Consider the following 25870-nt stretch of genomic DNA (forward strand, 5'->3'; position numbering starts at 1 on the left):
AACAGATTTAGGGAATTAGATGCTTATCCCATACCAAGTATATCAAAGATTGTCGAGGAAATAGCCAAGTATAATGTTTTCACAACGCTTGATCTTAAATCAGCATACCATCAAATCCCCATCAGTAAGGAGGATCGTAAATTTACAGCATTCGAGGCGAATGATAAATTATACCAGTTTACTCGCCTGCCGTTCGGGGTTACTAATGGAGTAAGCGCCTTCCAAAGGACCATTGGCGGCATTGTCAGCAAAGAGCAATTAGTAGATACTTTTGTCTATGTGGATAATGTTACTATCCGTGGGAAAACCCAAAAAGAGCATGACTATAATCTTCAAAGATTTTATGAGGTTGCTAAACAGTATAACATCACGCTTAATAAAAAAAAGCATCGTTTCAGTCTCAACGATAACATTACTTGGGTACACTATCAAAAACAACCAGATATCACCCGACTACGAACGTCTTAAACCTCTACTTGAGATGCCACCTCCTCTAAATCTAAAATCACAAAGACGGATTATTGGGATGTTCTCCTACTACAGCAAATTTATCCAGAATTTTCCAGAGAAAATATTAGCACTAAACCGCAATAGAGAATTCCCGTTATTTTCTGTGGTGTTGGACTCTTTTATAAGACTGAAAAACGACTTGAAAGATGCTATGCTGGTAACGGTTGATCCAGAAAAAGAATTTATAGTAGAAACAGATGCTAGTAACAACTGTATTGCAGCTACCCTTAATCAAGAGAATCGTCCGGTTGCATTCTATTCCAGAACACTAAGCCCTAGTGAAACGAAACATCACGCGGTAGAAAAAGAAGCAGCTGCTATTGTTGAAGCACTATGTAAGTGGCGACATTTTCTCCTTGGTAAACACTTTACTGTAATTACGGACCAAAAAAGCATTAGCTTCATGTTTGATAATATCAGGAAATCAAAAATAAAAATTGACAAAATATGCCGTTGGCGCATTGAACTGTCACAATTTAAGTTTAGCATCGTCTACCGTCCTGGTAGAGAAAATATTGTCGCTGATACGTTTTCCCGAATATCTGCTCTCACTTATTCCTTACAAGATCTTCGGGACCTACACTGTAAATTATGCCAGCCAGGCATTACCCAACTCTTCCATTTTTGCAAAGAAAGAAACTTTCCTTTCTCCCTCGATCAAATAAAAGGAGTAACTAATTCGTGCTCGTCTTGCCAGTATTTAAAACCCAAATTCTTCACCGGTAACAAGGAACTCTCATAAAAGCAATAGTACCATTTCAGCGATTAAACATGGATTTCAAGGGACCACTGCCTACGTCCACACATGGTAACAAATACCTACTTATGATAATCGACGAATACTTGCATTTTCCTTTTGCATTTCCATGTAAAGATATGACAAGCTCAACGATCACACAATGCCTGAATCAACTATTTGCGATATTTGGTATGCCCGATATGATTCACACGGATAGAGCGACTGATTTTCTGTCGGAAGAAATGACCAATTACTTACATGGGAAAGGCATTGCGACTTCGAAAACGAGTAGATATCACCCGGAAGGCAATGGTCAAATTGAGAAACTAAACGGCACACTATGGAAGGCCATACAAGTAACCTTACATTTTCGTAAAATGAGACTATCCTGCTGGGAAAATATTCTACCTGATGCTCTACATTCTATTCAATCATTGCTCTGCACAGCTACGAATGCGACCCCTCATGATAGACTATTTAAGTACAGCCGTAAATCCACTTCTGGTACTTCTATTCCTCTGTGGGCAAAACCAGGCCAAGTATACATCCCAGATCATATTAGGTCGAGTAAAAATGACCCCCCGGTTACACCTGCGACGTTACTGGAGATCAACCCTCATTATGCCCAAGTACGACTACCTTCAGGCATCGAAACTACCGTCAACGTCAGAGATTTGGCTCCCAACACAATTAATGGAGACAACACGTTAGAGAATGGTTGCATGCCACCTGTGAGTAAGCCAGGGAGTGAAAACGAATGTATACAATATCCTGAACTTATAGAAGAAAACACCCGTGGGGAACCAGTTGAGAGCGAAATGCCAACCGAGCAGCCGCTGCGACGCGTAGATCTGGCAGAATACTGAAATTTCCTGAGAAATACAAGGACTTCATTACTAAGTAAGACACAAAAAAAAAAAAAAAAGTTCAAATTATAGGCAAAAAAAAAAAAGTTTAAATTATAGGCAAAAAAAAAAAAGTTTAAATTATAGGCAAAAAAAAAAAAAAACAAGTTAGAGAAAAAAAAATAATGAAAATAAATAAATAAATAAAATAATAACGAAAAAAAAAACTTGAAGGGGAAAGTGTAATATCCCTAACCCCTCATCCCTTGAATGAACTCTTCCGTTAACTATAAATGCTGCGTAATTAACGCTATTTGTGACTTGCTTTCTTTTGTGAATAAAATTGTAGTGAAAAACGAAGAGCCGAATACCTTCGTAAAGGTTTTATTCACAAAAGAAAGCAAGTCACAAATAGCGTTAATTACGCAGGATTTATAGTTAACGGAAGAGTTCATTCAAGGGATGAGGGGTTAGGGATATTACACACACACACACACACACACACACACACACACACACACACACTACTTGATAAATAAGGTGAAATTTTTCTTCGAAGAACTTAATTCCATAACGGATATTTTCACTTTAATGTCTTGATTAAACTGTACATAGTACCGAAAATACTATTAAAAATAGCACGGTATGATAAGTACACAAGCATCGTAAAAATTTATTTTCTGGGCTAAAAAAAAACAAACTTACTTGGTAAATTTATATGATTTTTTTAATATGACATCTCCGTTCCGTGACGAGTGCGTACATCATAAAGATTCTTGGCTTTCGTTAAGAGACGCACATCTTTGTTTACAAAACCATTCGGCGGAAATGACGTCAGACAAATTTTGAAGTACGGATGACCAACACTCTATATAATACAGCTTTTTAAAGCAAATATAAAAATAGAAGTTTTATTCAAACAGTTTTATTTAAACTTTTATAACAAAATTATAACCTTTATAATAAAAATATGTTTACGCACTGTTTTTTTTTTAATCAAACAAAAACAGTTCATAAATATGTTAAAAAAACAGTTCATAAATATTTTTTAAAACAAAATCTCGTTGGAAACAAAACAGTTAATAAATATTTTGATGTAAAAAAAAAAAAAAATTACCAACACCTCTGATATTTGATTAAAAAAAACAAACATAGACAAAACAAAAAAAAACAGTGCATAAACATATTTTATTCTAAAGATTATAATTTTGTTATAAAAATTCAAATAAAGACTGTTTGAATAAAACTTCTATTTTTATATTTGCTGTAAAAAAAAAAAAAAAGCTAGGAGCAGTCCTTCGCTCCTTCACGACTGAACAATTTTTATTTTTGTACCTTTTCTCCACGTTAAAAAACGACCCTGGTGTCTAACTCTGCCCCGTGGGGAGGCATTGTAAATAGGTACATTAGTGTTGGTTATCCGTACCTAAAAATTTGTCTAACGTCACTTCCGCCAAGTAACTTTGTAAACAAAGAAATGCGACTCTTAACGAAAACCAGATTGTTCTGTCATTTACTGCATTGGCAGGCACGTTAATAATGCCATTTTTAATGCGAATCCAACGAAAGTTATATCTATAAGGGGAAATTTCAATTCTCCTCAAGGTCAGCATCGTCAGCTATAATTGCTACTACTACTACTACCACCATTTTGAAAGACAAAATGTTTCCTATCTTTTTTTAGAGACATTTCTTATTCTAAAAATTCTTCTTTTTTTATTTTCTTGTTCAGAATTTTTCATGTTTTCAGTTAATTTTAATTCGGAAGTTTTCATATTTTCAATCGAATAAACTAAAGGTAAGTAAATATTATTTATTAAGATTTAAAAAAAAAAAAAAAGAAAAAAGGAATCTTATTGCAGAATTTACCGATTGCGGTTTTTAGATTTACCGGATTTTCAAGTTAAATTCAATTTTGACGGTGTCTTTTCTTTATTAAATTGTTAGGTGAAAATATAGAATAGATCAAACAACAAAAGGAAGAAAGAAAAAAGACCCCCTCTTCATGTTAAGAATGGACTTCCCTATAATAACGTTGGATCGACACCGGTATATATCGTAAACGGAAGTTTGTTTATATTAACGTGATTATTGAAAATGTAATCCTGTGATTCAAATTTAATTAAAATTAACCACGTTGTTTAACAAATAAAAAAAGAGGGGAAAATAATGCAAAATCAAGTTTTAAAATGATTAAATGCGTTTTATTTTATAATTTAAAAATAAAAGGAAAAAAAAAACAATGAACAATATAAATAAAATGTTGGTTTTGTTCTCGAAAAGAAATAATGAAAAATGAAGTTAAATATTGAATTATTGTGGAGACGCGTCATCATATGTATCCGAGAACAATTGTGATAATTGGGTTGATTGACTTACCGAGGGTGGCTCGGTGGGAAGGGAAAGACACTCATGGCTGTGAACGGCCCGGCCTGGTGTTTGTTAATGAAGAAAATAGGATGTCTATTCCTTATAGCTTAAATAGACATTCCAGTCTTGTTTCAATCTCGCTGAACGAGAGATTGAGACTATAGAAACAGTCACCTTTGTAGGCTTGTTGTTGTTGTAGTTTGTTCTTGTCGTTGTTAGAGATCTATCAGACCGGTACGACAACTGTTAACAGCGCGTTATATTTACAAGAATACGTTTGCTTGTAAGCAACGAGGTAATTTTTCGTTGCAAGCTAAACGTCTTTTCTCCCCCCCCACTCGTCGGTAGGAAATATCGACACAATATAAAATCTAAAAGCAAACCTGTGAGAATTTTGAATTGGTTGACTTGCCGAGGGTAGGTCGGTAGGGAAGAAAGGAGTGCTGGTAGCTGTGACCAACACGGCCGGTGGTCCGTTAATTAAAGAACCTGAGTGCCTATTCCTTACACGTTAAATAGACATTCCAGTCACGCGTGAATCTCGTTGACTGAGAGTTGGAGTAGATAAAAAGGGGTGGCCGCTCTACTGTTGTTGTAGTAGTTGTTGCTGTCTTTTAGACAAATTACACTTCGACCATCGTTACCCAGTTGTTACTTTTACAAGGAAAGACTGCTTGTAAGCAACGTCGACATTTCGTTGCAAGACTTAAACCGTCTCCCCCCCCTACTCGTCGGTATGTTAATTCCGACAAACCAAAATCTTATTTGTATCGTTAAATGTTTTAAATTTTTAATTATAAAATAAAACACAATCATTTTAAAACTTCATATTGCATTCTTTCTTTCTTTTTTGCTAAACAACGTATTATTTGTATTGTCCAATGTTTTAAATTTTAAATTAAAAAAATTTAAATTATAAAATAAAACACATTTAATCATTTTAAAACTTCATCTTGCATTACTTAACGTGGTTAATTTTAATTAAATTTGAATCACAGGATTAGGATTACATTTTCAATAATCACGCAAATACAAACAAACTTCTGTGTACGATATATATACCGGTGTCGATCCAATGTGTCCCTTTTTTTGGATAACAGGGTTCGAGGTTATTTGTACAACTAAACGGCAAATCTGCCGAAAATGCCATATTCAAAACGTCACGTAAATTGATCAAATATTTTTTTTGTTTTGTATTGTTTCGGTACAACAACATCATAAGAAATAATCGATAGAAAATTGACTCTTTTATAATATATACGAAATGTAGATGAATTAAAATGCCGGGCTCACCCCTCTAGTATTTATTTTATAAATAGGGGGGGGACAACTCAATTCAAACATCGGGATAAAAAACAGCCTTGTGTTAAATAAAATTTACTTTAAATCGATAAACATAAAAAATATAAAATAGTAATATATCCAAAAATGACGAAAAATCATTGAGTAGAAAATTAGATTCTTGTGCACTTTTGCCACCGTGGTATTTTTAAATATTTTTTTCAGGTTAAATTCAAGCTTCACAATATTTTTTTTTGGGGGGGGGGGTTGTATTACTATACACATAGATTCGAAAAGTTGACAAAACACAAATATATAACAAATAAATATTATCAAAGGCAAAATAAGTTACTTTTCTACCTAACTGGATAATTTTTTAGTGTTTTTATTTAATGTAACATGTTTATTCAGCTCGAAAAACATAGTGTTTACCAATGTATTGGAAAATTTAAAATGGCGCTGGACTCTCTGCTGAACACGGTAAGTTTGGGGAAATGAGTTAGAAATAAAAAAATATACAAAATACTGTTAGAAACATACTCGATATATATTACCGTGACATAGGCTGACATATATTCGGTGGGGTTTTAAGGAGTTTATCTTAATTCACAGGTACAATTGAATATGAATATAATGGAAGTATTGATGTTTACTTTAATGTATTTATTATCTTATAGTATCTTGCAATGACTGTGGATAAGTATTTCTATGCAGTTCACATTTTAGTGAATATGTACAAATATATGCTGGAAAGAAACGGCATTCTTGAAACATATATATTCAAAAATACACAACTTTAATGTGTACAGAGAGAATTTTTATGCCTACTAGAGAGTCCTTGAGTGTCTAAGATTTCTCTGTACAAGGGTTTATCAGGACAACCTAACATGCAGATACTTCCTCCTACATGCAAGCTCTGACTAAATATTCAAAATAACACAGTATTCAAAGCCCAATTAAAACCCCCTCGGTACGGCTACCCTTTACTAATTCATATGAGGATTGATTCACCTTCTCTAAATGATGTTATCTATGGTAACAACACTAAGCTGAATACTCCACCAGACTAGACGAATTCTTATCTTGGAATCCAGTACCACCATGAGACTAAATAAAAGATATAATGTAATGTAGTTAACTGGTCAATAAATGAAAAGAAAATCAATATTCCTAACTTCTTTACTAACTCAATGTTTAAGAGATAAAAGAACTTTATAGTCAGATTCCTAATGTAATTTTGTGGGAACTTTTTGGAGATTTGCAAATCTATACATTTTTGGAAAGGTTTTGTCTCAGGAATCAGAAAATCAATGTTTGTATTTGCCCAGATATGTATATGGCGGCCATATTGGATTTTCAAAATGGCTACCATAAGATGTACGTTTTGCAATATCTCGGCTTCTAAATAAGCTGGAACACTAATTTTAACTGCTTAACCTACATTTTCAGGGCAAAGGAAACCAATGGCGGTAGTTATAAAATTTTTTACAGATGTGTATATGGCGGCCATATTGGAATTTACAAAATGGCTGCTGTAAAATGTATGTTTTGTAATATCTTGGCCTCTAAATAAGCTGGGACACTGATTTTAACTGCTAAACCTACATTTTCAGGGTCATAGAAGCCAATGGTGGTAGTTATAAAGCAACAACATTTTTAACATTAACCTTTAGATGCATAACTGGGTTCAAACTGATGTGGTGTTGCTTTATTGCAATATCTTTGTAATAAAGATATGTATCATTTATAAATTCATACTTCAGCTGTTTCTAAAAAAATCTTGCTTTTATATCACTAATTCAAATTGTTAATTTACCTCTGATACTTTTAGAACTTGTTGGTTGGTTGTTTTTGTGTTACAGCATATCAACCCTTTCCAGGTTATTGATTGCCGAATCCAGTGATTTTGAAAAACAATTTTTTAATAGAGTATATATATATTTTTTTTAAGTCGGTTTCTATTCAACCCATAGTTGGAACCCTAACAGGTACTACCAGTCTGGGTCAGAGTGGACCTGGGATCAATGGCAATTAAAGGGTGGCTCCCCCCCCCAAAGCCTGCAAGCTGGGGCCTCACCATCGGATATAGTTTAAGGTCATATTCAGGACCTTTGAGAACTTGTAGGTTTTGTATTGCTATTCTAACATTACTGTAATTCTCTCTATGTTTGTAGATTAAGCAAGAATGATGAGTCGCAAAGTAGAGAGGAGGCATGTCAAAACAAGGAGTCCATTAACTGAAAGCAGTGCATTCTCTGCCAGTCTGATGATAAAAAGAAAGAAGTCTTGGTGCAACATCCTCGATTAGAGTCCTATGGGATCGTACTGCAGGTAATTCTAGAGAGGGTTAGTTTGAATGATGGGGACTATGTCCAAGTCTAAAGGCGACTGCAGAACTGCACACCAGAAACAATGTGTGAAGAGAGGGCGGTCTGGCATCACTCATGTCATTCAAGTGCAACTAACAAAGTTGAAATACAATGTATAAGAGATTGCAATGCGCATGCTTTAGCTATAGGACACTACACTGCCATAAAGCCTGGCCAGAAAAGAGGAAGCACAGAAGAGGCTGTTCCAGGCCCCTCTACATCTGGTTCTGCATTGCCATTTACACGATTACATACAAGTTCATTGGATAAGAAAAAGTGCTTCTTCTGCCAACATGACAATGGCAAACAGCTGTACCAGATAATGACTGAGAACACAGGTAAAAATCTCAAAGCAAAGGTCCCATAATCCTGCACTGACGACTAGGCTAAACACCTGCATATCACCAGGTGATGCACATGCAATTGATGTCCTATACCACAAAGCTTGCTGGATCAAAAATTTGTTCCATGTTCTTTGAGATACTAACATTAGCAAAACTGCTGAAGAACTCTTTCTACAAAAGGCGAGTCTGGTTGAGCTGATAAATCTTATTGATGTAGAAACAAAAAACAAAGCATACCTTGGGATGGATGATATTGAAACGACTTATGTTAATATGCTTGGTTCAGAAGTTTTTGAAAGTCATGTACCTGAATTTGTATTCAGTAGAAAATGGCTGAAAGAAAGGATCCTTACTTATTTGTCACACCTGAAGTTTGTTTGACCAAACATAAGGAAGCCAACTGTCCTCTACCCCCCAGATGTATGTGAAGAGGGCATGGTTAATACCTCAATGATAACTGGTAAGGAGGAGAACAGCATGAAGACCATCTACAAAGCAGCACAGGTGATAAGGAAAAGCATTGCAACCTTCAAAGAGCCCAAGGAAAGAAATGTCATGCAGGTATCTAGTGACAATGGCGATGTTCCAGCTGAATTATACACCTTAATCGATTGGATAATGGTTGGACCTGCTGAAAAGCTGGAAACTGTAAAGAGAACCAAAGATGTTGAGCAACACTGACGTTGAACCTGAATATCATGTATAGGTTCAAATCCAGTAAACAGGTGAGGTACAAGCTAAGCAATAAATCAGCATTCAAGTCACCCCATGCACAAGGGAACCCTCAGGTTCTGGAACTGGCACTGACTGTCCACCATGACACACGCAACAAGAAGCTGTTGAATCTTCTCAATGCTCATGGCTATGCTATTTCACATCGCCGTGTACTTCTCATGGAAACTGCTCTGGCAAATGCTGTTGTAGCAAACACCAGAGCATACCAAGGCCTCTATGTACCACGATTCCTGAGGAAGTGGACGTTTGTGTTTTTCGCAGTAGATAACACAGATTTTGCAGAGGACACACCTGATCGGAAGGGAATCACCCACGGAACCATCACAACAGTGTACCAGAAAATTGATCCTTTTAAAGAACCTGTTGCAGAACCTTTGATTATAGGTGATGTAAAGAGTATATCAGTCACACCCTACCATATAGACATGTTTTACTGTAACAAGCCAAAACCACAGGCTACCAAGAGGTCAGAACAGTTTGCCATCAACCCACCAAGATGCAACGGATACAGGATTTACAGAGCTCACATCTACTGATTAGCCAAGTCAGAAGATAGAACTAGTGGATGGCATGGTGCTTGTGCAGAAACTGAGCAAGAAACCAGCGATTCTAGTGACAGTCAAGTTTCTTAGTGGCTGCTTCAATGACAGACTGATGCAACACGAGATTATGATGAAATCATCCTCATTTTTGACACATACCCAGCAGATTTTCTGAAGAGTGCAACCAGAGATAAACAAAGCCAAAGGAAAATCTTCTGTTCAGTATCAAGTCAGAGATGGCACTAACATCAAACACATCCCAATGAGGAGGTTCCTCTCCCATGAAAAGACGTAAGCTGATCTGACTGACTATCTTGCTGCCCAAACTCTAGAGTACAACAGGGGATCATCCAAGCTGATCATCACATCTGCTTCTGGATACTAAGAGCAGCAAAGACCTGGTCTTTGAAGTAAAAAACCATGAGGAAGCAGACACGCTGCTGATCCACTAGGCTGTGCTGGCTTCACAGCGAAACCCACCTGATGTACAGTTAGTATTTTTCTCCCCAGATACGGACGTTTTAGTGCCAGTCACAGCAAACTATGACCTATTGCTGAAAGACACATTCATTTCTTTGGCCTCTGGTGTTATACAAATTGAACCAATGTGGCGAGCTCTAGGTAAAGAAAGAGCAAAAGCTTTGCCACCCTTCCATGCACTCACTGGCGCTGACAACACAGGGGGTTCTCCCGTATATGCAAGACAACCTGGCTGCAGATCTACCACAAAGCAGATGCAGATGTTGTCAATGCTCTGCAAATGCTTATGGATGAAGCAGAAGTGACAGAGGGAATGCTGTCAACATTGGCGTCCTTTGTATGTGCAGCTTACTCGCCAAAAGGGACAACATAAAAACAATCCCTGAACTACAATGGCATCTGTTCTGCAAGCATAGGGCAGAAAGTGACATGCTCCCTTGAACACCTGGAGCTCTAAAGCAGCGTATTTTAAGAGTCCATGTCCAAGCATGGGTATGGGCACAAGCAGTCATTGCTCTCCAGATTTCACAACTGGATCCCCTGGAAACTGGGTACTTCAAACAATTGGATGGCATCCTGAAACCAATGACACAGAGATCCTCCCAGCCTCTAAGGCCATCTTTGAGATGATCACATGCAGATGTATATTTGATTGTTCTTCTGGCAGATGTTCCTGCGGGTCTAAAGACTTAGCCTGTACTGACATGTGTCAGTGCAGCAGCTAGTGCGAAAACGATGAAGATTCTCAAGCTGGGATATATGAAAGTGATGTTGATGATTATGAATAGACTATGATCAAACATCTCATTATGTTTAAGATGGTTGCACAAACATTCAAAGTTTACAGTTAAAAGGTATTTCAATAGAAAATACTCTGATTTCGTATTTGACTAACTGACAGAGTTGTTAAGTTTTTTATCCATATGGTGGATTATGTGTTTCAATGCGGGGTGGGGGTACAAAAGATGAAATGATAACTTGAACCATTGACTTCCTTGACATTGAAAATGTAGGTTTAGCAGTTAAAATCATTATTCCAACTTATTTAGAGGCCGAGATATTACAAAACATACATCTTACGGCAACCATTTTGTAAATTCTAATATGGCTGCCATATACACATCTGTGAAAATTTTATAACTACCACCATTGGCTTCCTGGACCCTGAAAATGTAGGTTAAGCAGTTAAAATCAGTGTTCCAGCTTATTTAGAAGCCGAGATATTACCAAACATACATCTTACAGCGGCGATTTTGTAAATCCAATATGGCCACTGTATATGCATCTGGGCAAATGCCAACATTGATTTTCTGATTCCTGAGGCAAAATCCTTTCCAAAAATGTATAGGTTTGCAAATCTCCAAAAAGTTCTCACAGAAGTTAAAATTGTGCCATTAGGAACCTGACTATTAATTGAATATTCAAATATCTATGTTTCTTATATAGATCCGAGTGCTTTTTTAGAACATCAATGAAAGTGAAATGAAACAAAAATTGAATCAATATTCTTGTAACATATTTATTTATTGATGTTATAATTCTTAAATTACTAAACTTAAATGAAATATTACTTAAATTCTGGCATCACAAAAATTAAAAAAAAAGGAAACTACTTTGAATAGAACAATCTTATTTTTTGTATTGTTATCAATCATCATTTTCAATTAGAAAATGAAAAAATATTTACCTAAGCTTCTGGAATAACGACAAAAGTTACTTTCATCATCAAATCACATTTTAACTTATCATCGTGCAGTCTACTAAGTCCAACATAAAATCTGCATATTAATTGATTTTTGTTATGTAAGATCTGTTTCATTCAAAGGTAAGAGCTCAATGTTGAATACTTAAGATTCTGAAATAGTGACAAGTATTTCTTTGATCCATGATTTTTACAGGGAACGAATTAAATTGAAAATGTTTAAGAGTCCATGTCCAAGCAAGCGTAGGGGCACAAGCAGTCATTGCTCTCCAGATTTCACAACTGGATCCCCTGGAAAATGGGTACTTCAAACAATTGGATGGCATCCTGAAACCAACGATCACAGAGGTCCTCCCAGCCTCTAAGGCCATCTTTGAGATGATCACATGCAGATGTATATTTGATTGTTCTTCTGGCAGATGTTCCTGCGGGTCTAAAGACTTAGCCTGTACTGATATGTGTCAGTGCAGCAGCCAGTGCGAAAACGATGAAGATTCTCAAGCTGGGATGTATGAAAATGATGTTGATGATGATTATGAATAGACTATGATCAAACATCTCATTATGTTTAAGATGGTTGTGAAATCTACCACATTCAATATAAACCTGTCTATTGATTTTTATTATATAACAGTTAAAGGTCGAATACATGAATTTAATAAATATATTATTTTTGTAAAATTTGTCAAATAATATTTCTCTTTTTATTCACAGATAACAGTTCCAGATGGAAATAGATGAACTTATTTAATTAAAGTTTATGTTAAAGGATTTTCAAAATTGTCTTCTAAAATCGGTGGAATAGTATTTTCGCAAAGTTCTTTCATGAACAGACATGGAAATAGACATTAAACAGGAACCTTATTCTTGCAATGACTGTGAATTAGTATTTGCATGCAGTTCAGATTTTAATGAACATGTGCAAATGCACAATGAAGAGAAACAGTTTGTTAAAACTGATTCAGGAATGCACGCCAAGGCTCATGCTGAACCAAAACAATATTCTTGCGAACTGTGCGGAGCTACATTCAAATCAAGTCATGGCTTGAGATATCATATACGAACACATACTGGAGAGAAACGATATAGTTGTGAAATATGTGAATCTTCATTTTCAGGGATTTCGTCTTTGAAAAGACATATACGTGTACATACTGGAGAGAAACCTTATTCTTGTCAAATATGCGAAAAGGCTTTCACAGATAAGTGTGATCTGAAGGTGCATATACGTGTACACACTGGAGAGAAACCTTATTTGTGTGAAATATGTGACAAGGCGTTCACCAGTAATTCTAATCTTAAATACCATATGGGTACACACACTGGGGAAGCACAGACTTACTCTTGTGAAGTATGTGGGAAAGAATTTATGACTAAGTACAATGTAAAAGTGCATATGCGTACACACACTAGTGAAAAACCATATTCCTGTGAAGTGTGTGGTACAACGTTTTCAACCACTTATTATTTACAGAAACACATGAGAACACACACAGGAGAGAAGCATTATTGTGAAGTGTGTAATAGAGCATGTTCAACAAAGTATTATTTAAAGCTACACATGCGAACACATACTGGCGATAAACCTTATTCTTGTGACATCTGCAATTTACCTGTTGCCAAAGAGTCAGAGTTGAAAGTCCACATGCGAACACATACTGGAGAGAAACCATTTTCTTGTGAGGAGTGCACAGCTGCATTTTCCACCAATTCTGCTTTAAAAATCCACAAACGGTCACACACGGGAGAGAAACCTTTTCCTTGTGAAATCTGTCATAAAGCGTTCTCACAAAACACACATCTCAAACGACATATGCGAACACACACTGGAGAGAAACCTTATTCTTGTAATGTTTGTGGTTTGAAATTTGCAAGGAATTCAGGTTTAAAAATTCACATGCAAACACACATCAAAGAGAAATAGGTGGTAAACTGCCTAATAGACGTCACCCTGTAGTGTCTTTAATCTCTTTGTATAAAATATTGTGAAAAAAGCCTGCCATGAGAATAGTTCCCATATTAAATAAACCCTTACGAATTATTTAAAAAAATTGTGTTCTGTCTCCTCAAGCATTTTCCCTTGGTTGTTGGCAGGCATACTCTCTCTATTAATAGAAGTTTACTTTGAATAACAACATTTTTTATTATTAATTAGCTGTTTTAACATTTTTATCTTAAGAATATTACCATCTACCATTATATAATTTCTATTTTTATTAACATGTTTTTATTAATATTTTAAATAATTTGTAAAAATAGTTATTGTGTTTACATTAGCATAATTGCATGTACAGTTGATATACCTATTCTATCCATAGTATCTAGGACATTTCATTTTTTATTTTACTATATTTTCTTCTGATTTATGAATTTAATTAGATTCAAAACTTTTAAAAAATATAAACCCCAAAGAGAAATAGGTGAAAAGCTGATAATTTTAGTGTTTTTAGTCGGCTCTTGCGCATTACTGTCACAGCACATTTTTGCTTTCATTTTGAATATTGCAAAACAGGGGAAGGCAATTCAATTTCAGAACCAGCCGAACCAATTCAAATATACTGTATTCGAAAATGGTTAACAAATGGTAACAACAATACAACAGTGCAAAATAAAACATTAATTATCTGAATGTTTATTGAATTAAAATAAAATTAAGAAAATTATAACACAAAAAGGTTTTTTTATTTTTTTTTTACATAAAAATTCTAAAATAAAAAAGTTTTCAAAATGTATACCTTTTAAAATTTTTGATACGTATGCAGGGAACATGTTTCAGGAGAAGATATTTTCTCTCTCTTTCTCTTGGCAACCCCTTAGCAGTGAGGATGGTAGTCGTGTTCTGAGTTTTAGTGTGTGCAGATGTTGCTGACAAGACCAATCCTGGCATTGAACTTCCTTGGGCAGGTAATTCTATTTTCATTTGTAGGATTGGCCTTTTTCTCTTCTCAAGGTATGCATGTTAGTTGGGTTTGAAGGTGGCTGTGCCTTTGGCGATTGTCTGCCTCCAGGTTTGCCTGTCCTTGGCCTGTTTCTCCCATGTGCCTGTGTTGATGCCACACTTCTTCAGGTGTACTTTCAAGAGATCCATATATAGTTTCTTCTGGTCTTCTCGAGTGGGCTTTTCTTCTTTTAGCTGCCAATGGAAGATTTGCTTTGGCAGCCGTGAATTCGAAATCATGATAAAGTGGTTCAACCACCTAAGCTGGTTCCTAATGATGATGGCTTCGATGAGGAAGATAACAGTTTTAGTTTCTGTAAAAAATCAATAGTTTTTCTCGTTCAAACTTAAAAAAGAAGGTATCATGCATATTCAATGGATTCACAACTATTTTTGGAGAACCCGTTTGGAAAAGTTTAAAGACTTCTTGAATTGTTTCCTCTCTGTTATTCTGAAATCACATTGTCTTCCCGTTTTATGACTAAAATGAAGACAAAAGGTTGTTCTGTCACAGTCATGCCCAAGTGCCTTTCAGTCTCGTACACGGTTTTGTGAAGCAAGCTCGACATAAAAATACTCGCCATATGAAGTAAACCCTGACCAACTATTTAAAAAATATGGTTTTCTCTCTCTTTAAATCATCAAACACGTCTCCTCAGTTGCGGGAAGGGATGTCCTCTCTGTTAATAGAGTCCAATTTTGAACAACACATAACAGTTTTTTTTTTATTAATTAGCGTTTTTATATTAAGCATATGACAATCTATCATTATTTCATTTTTGTTTTTAATTAACAACTTTGCTTTGTTGAATAATTGGTGTCAGGCATTAAAATTTTTAATAACTGTTATATTTTTAATAATATCATTGTATGTACAATGACTATATCTAGGAGAATCTATTTTTATTTTATCATTTTTGTTGTTGTGATTCGTGCATTTTCTCTTCTGTAAAAGCGCAAATAAACTGAATTAAATTCATAAAATAAAAAAAATTGGTGCAAGTCTATAAATGGTCCACAAGTAATCTTTTTTACAATAAAAATCTGGAAAAAAATCTTTATAATGTACGTACTTGTCATTGCATGAAAATGTCATTTTCCAAAAATCATGTAAATCGATCAAGTAGTTTTTTTGTATTTAAGAAAATCAAATATTATCGGGTGTTTTATCAAAGAAAAAGCCAGACGCCATCTTGTTTGAGAGATAACGCCACTAACGACCCCTGGCGGAAATATGGGTCAATAAGGGCAGTAGGCCTACATGCAGACCATCGAATATTTTATCAATGAAGTACTTTTTTTTTTTGAAGAAAATCAAATTTTACGATTTTTAGGGATAATAGATAAATAAATTGACTTCTTTTAATAAAGAGAATGTGGAAAACACTAGATTTTGTTGTTCGTCTGAAATCACTTTAATAAGCGAAGTACTTTTTTTTTTTTTTTGAAGAAGAAAAAACAAATTTTACGATTTTTAGGGATAATAAACCCATATTTCCGCCAGGGGTCGTTAGTGGCGTTATCTCTCAAACAAGATGGCGTCTGGCTATTTCTTCGATAAAACGCCCGATAATATTTGATTTTCTTAAAAAAACAAAAAAAACCTACTTGATCGATTTACACTGCTTGCTTTGTTTATGACAACTGACTAGTTTTAACCTAAGGATGTTTTATGATGATAGTGTTGGATATGTTGTTGCAAGATAATGAATGGCAACCCGGTTATATTTATTGATATAGTTTTTTTTCTAATATGATGTAATTTTGTGTTTATTTAATATTGGTGGTTTGGCAATACATCTAACATTTGTTTATTGTTTCTATTTCATAGGTGTGTGGGGGGTAATTTAGCTCATTAAAACCTAGCCATAAGTTATAGTTGTTTTCTGAACACAAAAATGCTTAATACTGATCTAACATTGTTATATTTTCTGTGATATTGTATTTTATCAAGTAAAATATCATTGATCCATAATTTTAAAAAATTGGAATACGGTGTCCAAAATGTGTCAAGTTTCATGCAAAACGGAGTAAAAAAAAAAACAGGTGGAACAGTTTCAGAAAAATTGAGACAACCCATTTTTTTTAATTTGAACAAAAAGTGTTAATAAATATTCTTCCACTATCATTTTCTATAGAGTTGTGAGGGGTTAATGTGAACTCAGTTCACATTTTAAAAAAATCCAGATTTGTAGTGATCTATGGCCTAATGGTTTTATAAAAAGGATTAGAGGTGGGGAAGGATGCCATAGAGGCCACAACCAAGAATACCTGAAATGAATAACGTTGGAAGTGTGTAGATTTTGACTCCATATAAAGACAGACGAATATTGAAGGTTGAGAGCCGATTTTATTTACTACCAACAATTTGTATTAGGAGAGGCAAAGTGTTCGTAGGATGGAATGTGATTTAACAAAGGAGATGAATGTTCGTAAAATGTTTGTAGGTATGTATGAATTGACAAGGAATGAATGTTCGTAAACTGTTTGTAGGTATGTATGAATTGACAAGGAATGAATGTTCGTAAAATGTAACTTATCTTTTGGACAATGGAGAGGGGTAGGGTAGGCCGGTCATCCTGCTGTCGGTGATGCGTGTCCTAGCTTGTAACTAGAGAGTGAGTGACTTTTTTCATCAGCGCTAGCAGCCCGGCGTATTTGTCGTCTTTCTCCTCCTCTCTCCTAGTTTGTGTGAATTAGGCATTGTTTAGAATTGAAGGCGTTTGGCCCATAACATGAGAGCGTAGTCGGCTTCAGTTCACTGGTGCCTTATTTCTTTTTCTTCTTCATCTCTTTAGGTCGGGTGGGAGAATCCGTCCGTCTGTTCACTGACGCAGCAGGGCGAATCTCCTCCTCCTTCTCTTTGGTTCCCTCAAATCCCTTGTTTTATAGTCGCAAACTGGCTCCCAGCGACTGTGACATTTGAGGTGTCTATTTTAGGCGCGAAGCTCTGCCATTGGTCGATAATTATTTATTATTAGCTTATCGAATGCTTTTCTGCTTGTTCAAGAGATCTGGCCGTGGCATATGTGTCTTGTAAAGTCAGGATGGGTTTTTCTAACAGTCGTTGTCGGATGGACGAAGAAGAAATTCCGCCGATGAAAGCTTCCCGAATGTATTGATTTTTGTTTTCTTCAGCAGAAACCGCTTCGAAGTTACATGTTTTGGCAAGCATTTCCAATTGTAGTATGAAGGCATCTATATTTTGTGTTGTTTGTTGCTTCGTCGTCATCAATCGATATCTATTATAAACAATATTTTCAGGTTTTAAATAAGCGGCGTCCAATGTTCTTAATGCACTATCGTAGTCGGTTTTATCGCTTATTAAATCGAAAACAGAGGCTGAAATACAATTGATCAAGGCAAAGAAATTATCTGAAGTGTTTTCGATTAATCCGTTATTATGTGAGCGGATATAATTCTGGAGGGTTAATTTCCAATGCCTATAGGATTTTTCGGAATTAGGGCATGTAGGTTCCACCTCGAATCTGTCGGGACGTAAGATTCGATCCATTATTTTTTTTTTTATTTTTTTTTTTTACAGTTAATAAAATTGAAGTGAATAGTTAGTATCAGTAAGTAAAGAATTGCCTTTTAGAAAGGTTTTATTAACTGTAAAATACACGTACGCTCTTGAAAGGATCGAGCGGGAAAATGAAACAGAGGGCGCTTTTATTATGAATGTCAATCCCAAGGGGGATAACTCTTAACAACAAATTAAATCATAACACTATACTTAGCGATAACTCTTGGGTGTGCCTCAGGGGGTCTGTTAGGACTAATAAAAACACTTCATTTTGGGGACTATTTCATCATATTTGCCCAAAATTATTCATGTATGTCTATTTAGCAGAAAAAAAGAAAAATAATATGGCACAGCTAAAAAATCATATTAGACTAACACTAACTTTTGTAGGTAGATACGTTGTCTTTGTATTTTTGTTTATTTTGCATAATTTTGATCGCAAAAATATTTCTATGAGGTTTATTATCCTTGTACATCTTTAGTTAAAAGTGAAGACAAGAAAAAAGAGTTTCATTTTAACATCTAAAACCAACTTTATTTGTCATCTTCGTTAGTAAGAATATATATGAGAGAAACGAGTAGCTTAAAGTGTTCTTGTGTGTAAGGATAGATTGAATATTATAACGGCTTGTTGAAGGAGAGAATAGTTCAGTGTACACGTGTTCTAGTAGGTAGTAGGGACAAAAGATTAGACAGTCCTGAGACGTATATTAGATTAGCCGGTTAATGGAGAGAGAAAGAGAAAAGTATCCAGTGTGTTTGTCTGTAGTAGGAGTGCGCGTCTATGTATCAACGTGAGCAATCCTGTAACATGATAAAGAAAGTTTGTGTGTGTGCGCCGCATGTGGACAAAGGATTAAAAAATCCCGTAGCATGTGTAAGAAGGTTGTATGTGAAGATAGCCATGTTGGCTTGTGGTACTCACGTTAGCCTGCTGTCAACGCAGAGAGAGAGAGAGAGAGAGAGAGAGAGAGAGAGAGAGAGAACAAAGAGAGAGAGAGAGAGTGTTTGTTACCAGTTTCACGTTTTATACACTCGATCACATGACTGAGAGCTGGCTTGTGATTGGACAAAGATTAGATTAGGAAGAAAGTAGATTTCAAATCTCGAGACATCTACTATAAATAAAGAGAAGTTAATTGCAATAGAAAAAAAATTTTCAGCCAGTGTTAGAACTAAAACTCATTTTCATGGACATAGCTTTCTCGTAGTACACCGTGTATTAGACAAAATGAGAAGTTACACTTGGTTTGATGCACGAAAAGTTTTGTTTTTTTTCGAGAAGCGTTACGTCAAGAGGGACAATATGGCTGACATTGTCGTAGTTTTTCTGTGTCGGTTTGTTCTTGTTTCTTTTCCGTACGAAGGGTTGTCCGGGCTTTTGAACATGTAAGGAGTCCTCCTTTGTTTGTGTTTCTGTTTTACTGCTTGCCACCATGAAGTAATATTTGTAATAAGGAATGAAGACAAAGTCTGATTGAGGAAGGGCCGGAGCAGAGTGTTTATTTTCTAAGGTACAGAAACTGCAACTTCTGGTAGTCCCGCATGTATAAGTGCACCCGCAGCATATGATGTTTTATATTACATCAGGTGTCATTATTTTCCGTAGTTATTTATGTGAGGATGTGATCTGTTGACACCCTTCTATTAATTGGCGATCTCGTTAAATTTACCTTTCACGGCCCTGTGGATACCCTACTACTTTCGACTTATTGAGAAAAATGAAATGTTTTCATTCATAATTTTATAAGAAAACATTTTTATACAAGAGATGAGAATATAAAAGTTACTTTCAATCATGAAAATATTAATAGTGAGAACACATGTTTCGTAAAGAAAGTTGAGTTAGTAGTCATAAGTCGAAATGTTCATCGTGTGAATAACATACATATGCAAGTAATATATATATATATATATATATATATATATATATGTCGACAGGAAGTCCCAGGAATGGATCTTCTCCTAATGCTTTGCATTTCCAGAAGAGGTGTAGGGGACTAGGATATATAAATACCCCAATCCCGTTACAAAAAATAATGAAACGAATGGGAATTGAAGGAAACAAAGACTCAATTAATGGATAAGATAAATGTCGTTTATTTGCTGTTGAAAGAAATGAATGTTTTAGTTATAACATGTCCGCGCGTATGTAACCAATGTCCGTTGCAGGACTAGTGCTGTAGCAAGAATAGGAAATGTGTTTTCATCTCAAGTTCGGGTCATTATTGTTTGTTCGCGCGTGAGAATTGAAGTGAGTGTGGTAGTGGAACTGAGAATCCAGCGTGTAGGCAAGGAAGAGAATATTAGAGTTGTCATCAGTTAGTAGGCAGCTACGCGAAGGTGTTCTTAGTGGCCAGTAGTAGATAGAGAGAGAAAGAGTGAGAATGCATACATACAGTCTTTAGCTCGTGCCCCATACATAGTAGGAAGTGGGCGTGAGGTGCGCGTGCGCGCGCGCCGAAGCGGCGGCGGCTGTTAGCCCAACCTCTCTCGTTGAGAGTTGGTTCTAAAGAGGATTAGAAACAGCTTATCGCCTTGTTTTTATACTCGTTTCCAAAGTGTATTTTGCGCATGTGTATTTCCTTAGAAAGCGGAAGTGACGTCGTCCATGTGCTGTGTTCGTGTTCGCGTGTGTGAGTACATGTGTATACGTAAGCGTGTGTGTATATATACGTGACTGTGAGTGTATGTACGCGAACGTGAATAAGTGTACATGTGTGGACGTGGGCGCGTATGTTTGTGTGCGCATATGTATATGACAGCTTGAAATATGAATGTGTGTTTTGTGTGAGACTTGAAAAAGGCTCGTACAAATACTCCCCTTCCTAGGGAAAAAAAAATACATGCAGTGTATATATTTATGTATATATATATATATTTTTTTTTGTGTGAGTAATGTTTTCGGCAGTTGATTTTTTTGTTCTGTTTTTTTTTTTTTTTTTTTTTTTTGCTGTTGGTGTGGTTGTTTGAAAAAAACGTCAAGAAAGAACGGAATGTCAAAAACGGAGTTTGTTCGTAAAAAAAAAGTATTTACTTACGCGTGGAAAATGCGTTTACTCTTTTTTTTGGCTGACATTTGTTGGTTTGGTTTCTGTTGTGTGTTGACATGTGAAAAGAGTTGCTTGGACAGAGAAGTGAATTGTTCCGTTTGGAAGGAAAATTTTTGTTTCGTGTTGACGGTGTCGTGTGTGTGTCCAGTTGACGGTAGCTTCGCATGGTTCTGCGGTAATGTGTGCATCGTTTGGATGGGCGCTAGTCGCGCGTTTGTTCTTGTTGAACGGGGTCTGGTTACTGTTGTCTTCGCAAGTGTGTCTGCGGTAATGTGTGTACATTGTCTGTACGGGCGTTTGTTGTGTAGTCGTTCGTGGTTGCCGGCTGTCAACGAAACTTCCAAGTTTTGAGTTTATCAGCGTGCGTCGTGCATCTCAACTCGTATTGTTGATTCAACTTCTTCCTATGTGTTGATAGGGATGTCCTGTTTCTTTGTTGCTGCGTCTGCTGTGCGGGAAGGAATTGCATAGGCCTATGTGATTTTGCTCCTCGCGTTTGTTGCAGGGTAATGTCAGGAAACCGTGAAAATGTTTGTCAAGCTCGAATTTGTTTTTAAATTCGATATGAAAGTCGACAGCTCCGTGTTCGTTTTTTTTTTTTTTTTTTTTTTTTGCAGAGTCTGACGAGGGTTCGTCATTGTAGTTGGTAGTAGCTATTCCTGTGGGTAGTGGTTTGGTTCGCTTGGTTTTCTTTGTTGAGAAGTTCGCTTTTTTCTTTATCAAATAAAACGCGCGTCTCGCTCAAAACAATTAATCTCAAAACGGTAGGGTCGCCATGCTTGTTCGTTCCCAGTCAGTCGGGCGCCAGTTTGTTGTGGACTTGTGGCATAGGAGGAAATGCGTGCTCCTCTCGCGTCCCGAGGGAAAATGAATTGTCTCGAGGAAGAAACGAACGACGTGTTAAATTGAATTAAACGAACAGGAATTTCTTTGGTGAAAGAAACAAGTGAAAGAAAAGGGTACCACACGTGGTTAGTTTTGCGTGAGTCTTTCGCTGATAGCTGGTGAGAAAGAAAGTTTATAGCTTGGCGTGCGTCTCTCGTTAAGTGGTGAAGAGGAAAAGTTTATACCTTGGCGTGCGTCTCTCGTTAAGTGGTGAAGAGGGAAAGTTTATCTTTGTAGAGAAAGAGTCTGTGTGTGTACGAGTGCTTCGTTCAACCTCATCCATTTCATTTAAATAACGGGGTCACCAAATTTGTAGGGGACTAGGATATATAAATACCCCAATCCCGTTACAAAAAATAATGAAACGAATGGGAATTGAAGGAAACAAAGACTCAATTAATGGATAAGATAAATGTCGTTTATTTGCTGTTGAAAGAAATGAATGTTTTAGTTATAACATGTCCGCGCGTATGTAACCAATGTCCGTTGCAGGACTAGTGCTGTAGCAAGAATAGGAAATGTGTTTTCATCTCAAGTTCGGGTCATTATTGTTTGTTCGCGCGTGAGAATTGAAGTGAGTGTGGTAGTGGAAATGAGAATCCAGCGTGTAGGCAAGGAAGAGAATATTAGAGTTGTCATCAGTTAGTAGGCAGCTACGCGAAGGTGTTCTTAGTGGCCAGTAGTAGATAGAGAGAGAAAGAGTGAGAATGCATACATACAGTCTTTAGCTCGTGCCCCATACATAGTAGGAAGTGGGCGTGAGGTGCGCGTGCGCGCGCGCCGAAGCGGCGGCGGCTGTTAGCCCAACCTCTCTCGTTGAGAGTTGGTTCTAAAGAGGATTAGAAACAGCTTATCGCCTTGTTTTTATACTCGTTTCCAGAGTGTATTTTGCGCATGTGTATTTCCTTAGAAAGCAGAAGTGACGTCGTCCATGTGCTGTGTTCGTGTTCGCGTGTGTGAGTACATGTGTATACGTAAGCGTGTGCGTATATATACGTGACTGTGAGTGTATGTACGCGAACGTGAATAAGTGTACATGTGTGGACGTGGGCGCGTATGTTTGTGTGCGCGTATGTATATGACAGCTTGAAATATGAATGTGTGTTTTGTGTGAGACTTGAAAAAGGCTCGTACAGAGGCGTTTGGCGATTTTTCTGATTTTTTTCGGCAGCACCATTTGCTTGGCTGTTGCCTAGCGATATTGTCTCGTGCATGAATAGCCATTTCCTTGCACATTTTTCGGAATGTGTAATACGAAAATTGAAGACCATGGTCAGATGTTAGTACCTCTGGAATTCCATGGCGTGCGAAATGCGCTTTCATGCATTCAATCATGGCTTCTGATGTGGGCTTATCCAGTTTGTCAATTTCAAAGAAATTGCTATGTCTGTCTACTGTGATCAGATAGTTGTTCTCTCCCCATGGTAGGAGGTCTGCTGCTACTTGTTGCCAAGGTCTTTCCGGCACTGGTGCTATGATCTGTGCTTCTGCTGGCTGGCGGTCTGCATAGGTTGCACAGGTGCCACAGACTTCGATGTATTGTCTAATCTCTTTAGACATTTCTGGCCAAAATATGAGGTCCCTTGTTCTTTGCAGACATGTATTTCTGCCGAGGTGGCCGGTATGTGGTTTTTGTTTCATCTCACTCCACATAGCGTGTGATATGACTATTCTCTGTCCTCGCAGTATTAGCCCATCTTGTACCATGAGTTCATCTCTGTAATCAAAGAACAGTTTGATAGAGTTGGGTAAGCTTTCCTTATTATGCGGCTTGTAGTATATCCTCTACAGTGCGCTCCATCTCCGGGGTGTCAAACTGCATGCCCTGTTATATTTTCATGGCGTCATCACCCAAGCAGTTCTCCAGAAGGGCAACCTGAATTTCTCATGGTTTATGGTCCAGACCAGTCAATAACGAGTAGTTGGACCATCGTTTATGAAATATTTTCCAGGATTCTGCCTTATTCCCACTAAATGTGAGTCGTTCTGGTGGCCTTATGTGTAAGCCAGACATATCATTAGTCAATGAAATGGTATTAGCTGCAGCACTGCAGCAGTAATATTCTCTTCGGCGAACATTGCCATGAGGCAGAAGTGTTTTGTTTTGAAAGTTAATCAATTGCAAAGAGGCAGAAAATAAAAGAAAGTTTTGGCAAGAATCACTTGCGACAGCAACTCGATATCAATAATAACGATCATAATAATAACAGACTACAGAGATTAGCAGTGACCACGAGGCGAAGGGAAGCCATTAATTGGAGCGACCGACCGATAAAAAGAAAACATAGCAGAAGTTAAAACCAAAAGTAATAATGCTTACATGTTCTTTGATAATTTGTCGGTCTCCTTGGATGTTATTAATTCCATAAACACCGCTGCCACCATGTTACTTCATGGGTTAGTATCAGAGCGAAGACGACACAGAAGTTAAAATATAATAGCAGCTTTATTGAGTGGCCATGTTACAAGACTTAGTCCTCCTCCTTTTTTAGGAGAGTTCTATAGAAAGAGGAGAGGGCAAGTGAGGGCAGTGGTGGGGGTTTAGCTATACGAAACAGGAAGTGGACACGGTTTAGCTAAAATATGCAACGGAACGGAAGTCTTAAATATGAAACGAAATGCGAAACCATATAGAAATAATTTATTTAAAAAAATTATTTTAGTTTTAACACTTCTTGTGCTACGATGAAACACAAGTGTTAAAACAAAAAAACTATCTATAGAAATGTAAAGAATAAAGATATTTTTTTGTTTTAACATTTGTGTTATCACGAAGCAGTAAAAAAAGATTGTGAAGTTTATGATACATTATTCATAACAAAATTATGTGATAAAATTTGTGAAAAAATACTAAGAATTAAAAAAGGTACTCATGCAGAGAGTGATCCGTGCTGAAATAATAACGTTATTATTTAAAGAGCCATTCATAAGATGGGGAGGGGGGTGTTTTGTACCTATTCTGTACTTTAACCTTACAATTGAATAAAAAAAAAACATATCATAAAACTTTAATTAAACGTGGAAATATGTTTTAAAAAATAGCGCGGATCCGGATCACTCTCTGCATTAGCACTTTAAAAAATATATTAAAGAAATAAAATATTTTAGAAAAAAATAACCAAAAAATGTTTCCATATGAATATATTTTAAATATTAAAAAATATATTCATAGAAACGTAAAAAATAAAATTTTATTAATTTGTAAAAAAAACATTTTCATAACAAAACGAGATGTTATTCGGAACAAGATCAACGTGTAGTATCTTTTCTTCAGATGCTTGCTGCAATGCTGCACTTCAATTTCTTGTTCTCTGTCGGTGAAGGAGAAATACTTCACGACTGAGACAATTTTTTTATTTTTGTTCCTTTTCCCCACATTAAAAAACGACCCAGGTGTCTAACTCTGTCCCGCGGGGAGGCATTGTAAATAGGAACAAACGAGATGTTTCAATATGGTTTCGTATTTCGTTCCATATTTAATTAGTGACTCCCGTTTCATGTTTAGCTAAACCGAGTTTACTTCCGGCGTCTTAACTTAGAAAACTGAATTT

General features: G+C 36.4%; 1 protein-coding gene and 1 long non-coding RNA gene across 3 annotated transcripts in view; one reads left to right on the forward strand and one right to left on the reverse strand.

The window, feature by feature from the left end:
* LOC145279963 (uncharacterized) overlaps window positions 1-3262 on the reverse strand; it is a 28815-nt gene extending 25553 nt beyond the window's left edge. For both annotated transcript variants that reach the window (XR_013868501.1, XR_013868502.1), the window contains exon 1: window positions 2800-3262. This is a non-coding gene — a long non-coding RNA (uncharacterized LOC145279963). The remainder of the gene's footprint in view (window positions 1-2799) is intronic.
* A 152-nt stretch (window positions 3263-3414) lies between these two features.
* Window positions 3415-14609, forward strand: LOC145279958 (uncharacterized). The gene is made up of 2 exons (XM_080131556.1): window positions 3415-3892; window positions 12632-14609. Exon 2 carries the CDS (start codon window positions 12753-12755, stop codon window positions 13839-13841), a length of 1089 nt encoding a protein of 362 aa, XP_079987682.1. The 5' UTR covers window positions 3415-3892; window positions 12632-12752; the 3' UTR covers window positions 13842-14609.
* The last annotated feature ends 11261 nt before the right edge of the window (window positions 14610-25870 follow it).

This window comes from Euprymna scolopes, chromosome 7, assembly GCF_053919585.1.
Source record: "Euprymna scolopes isolate OS-2025 chromosome 7, ASM5391958v1, whole genome shotgun sequence".
NCBI classification, from domain to species: Eukaryota; Metazoa; Mollusca; class Cephalopoda; order Sepiida; family Sepiolidae; genus Euprymna; species Euprymna scolopes.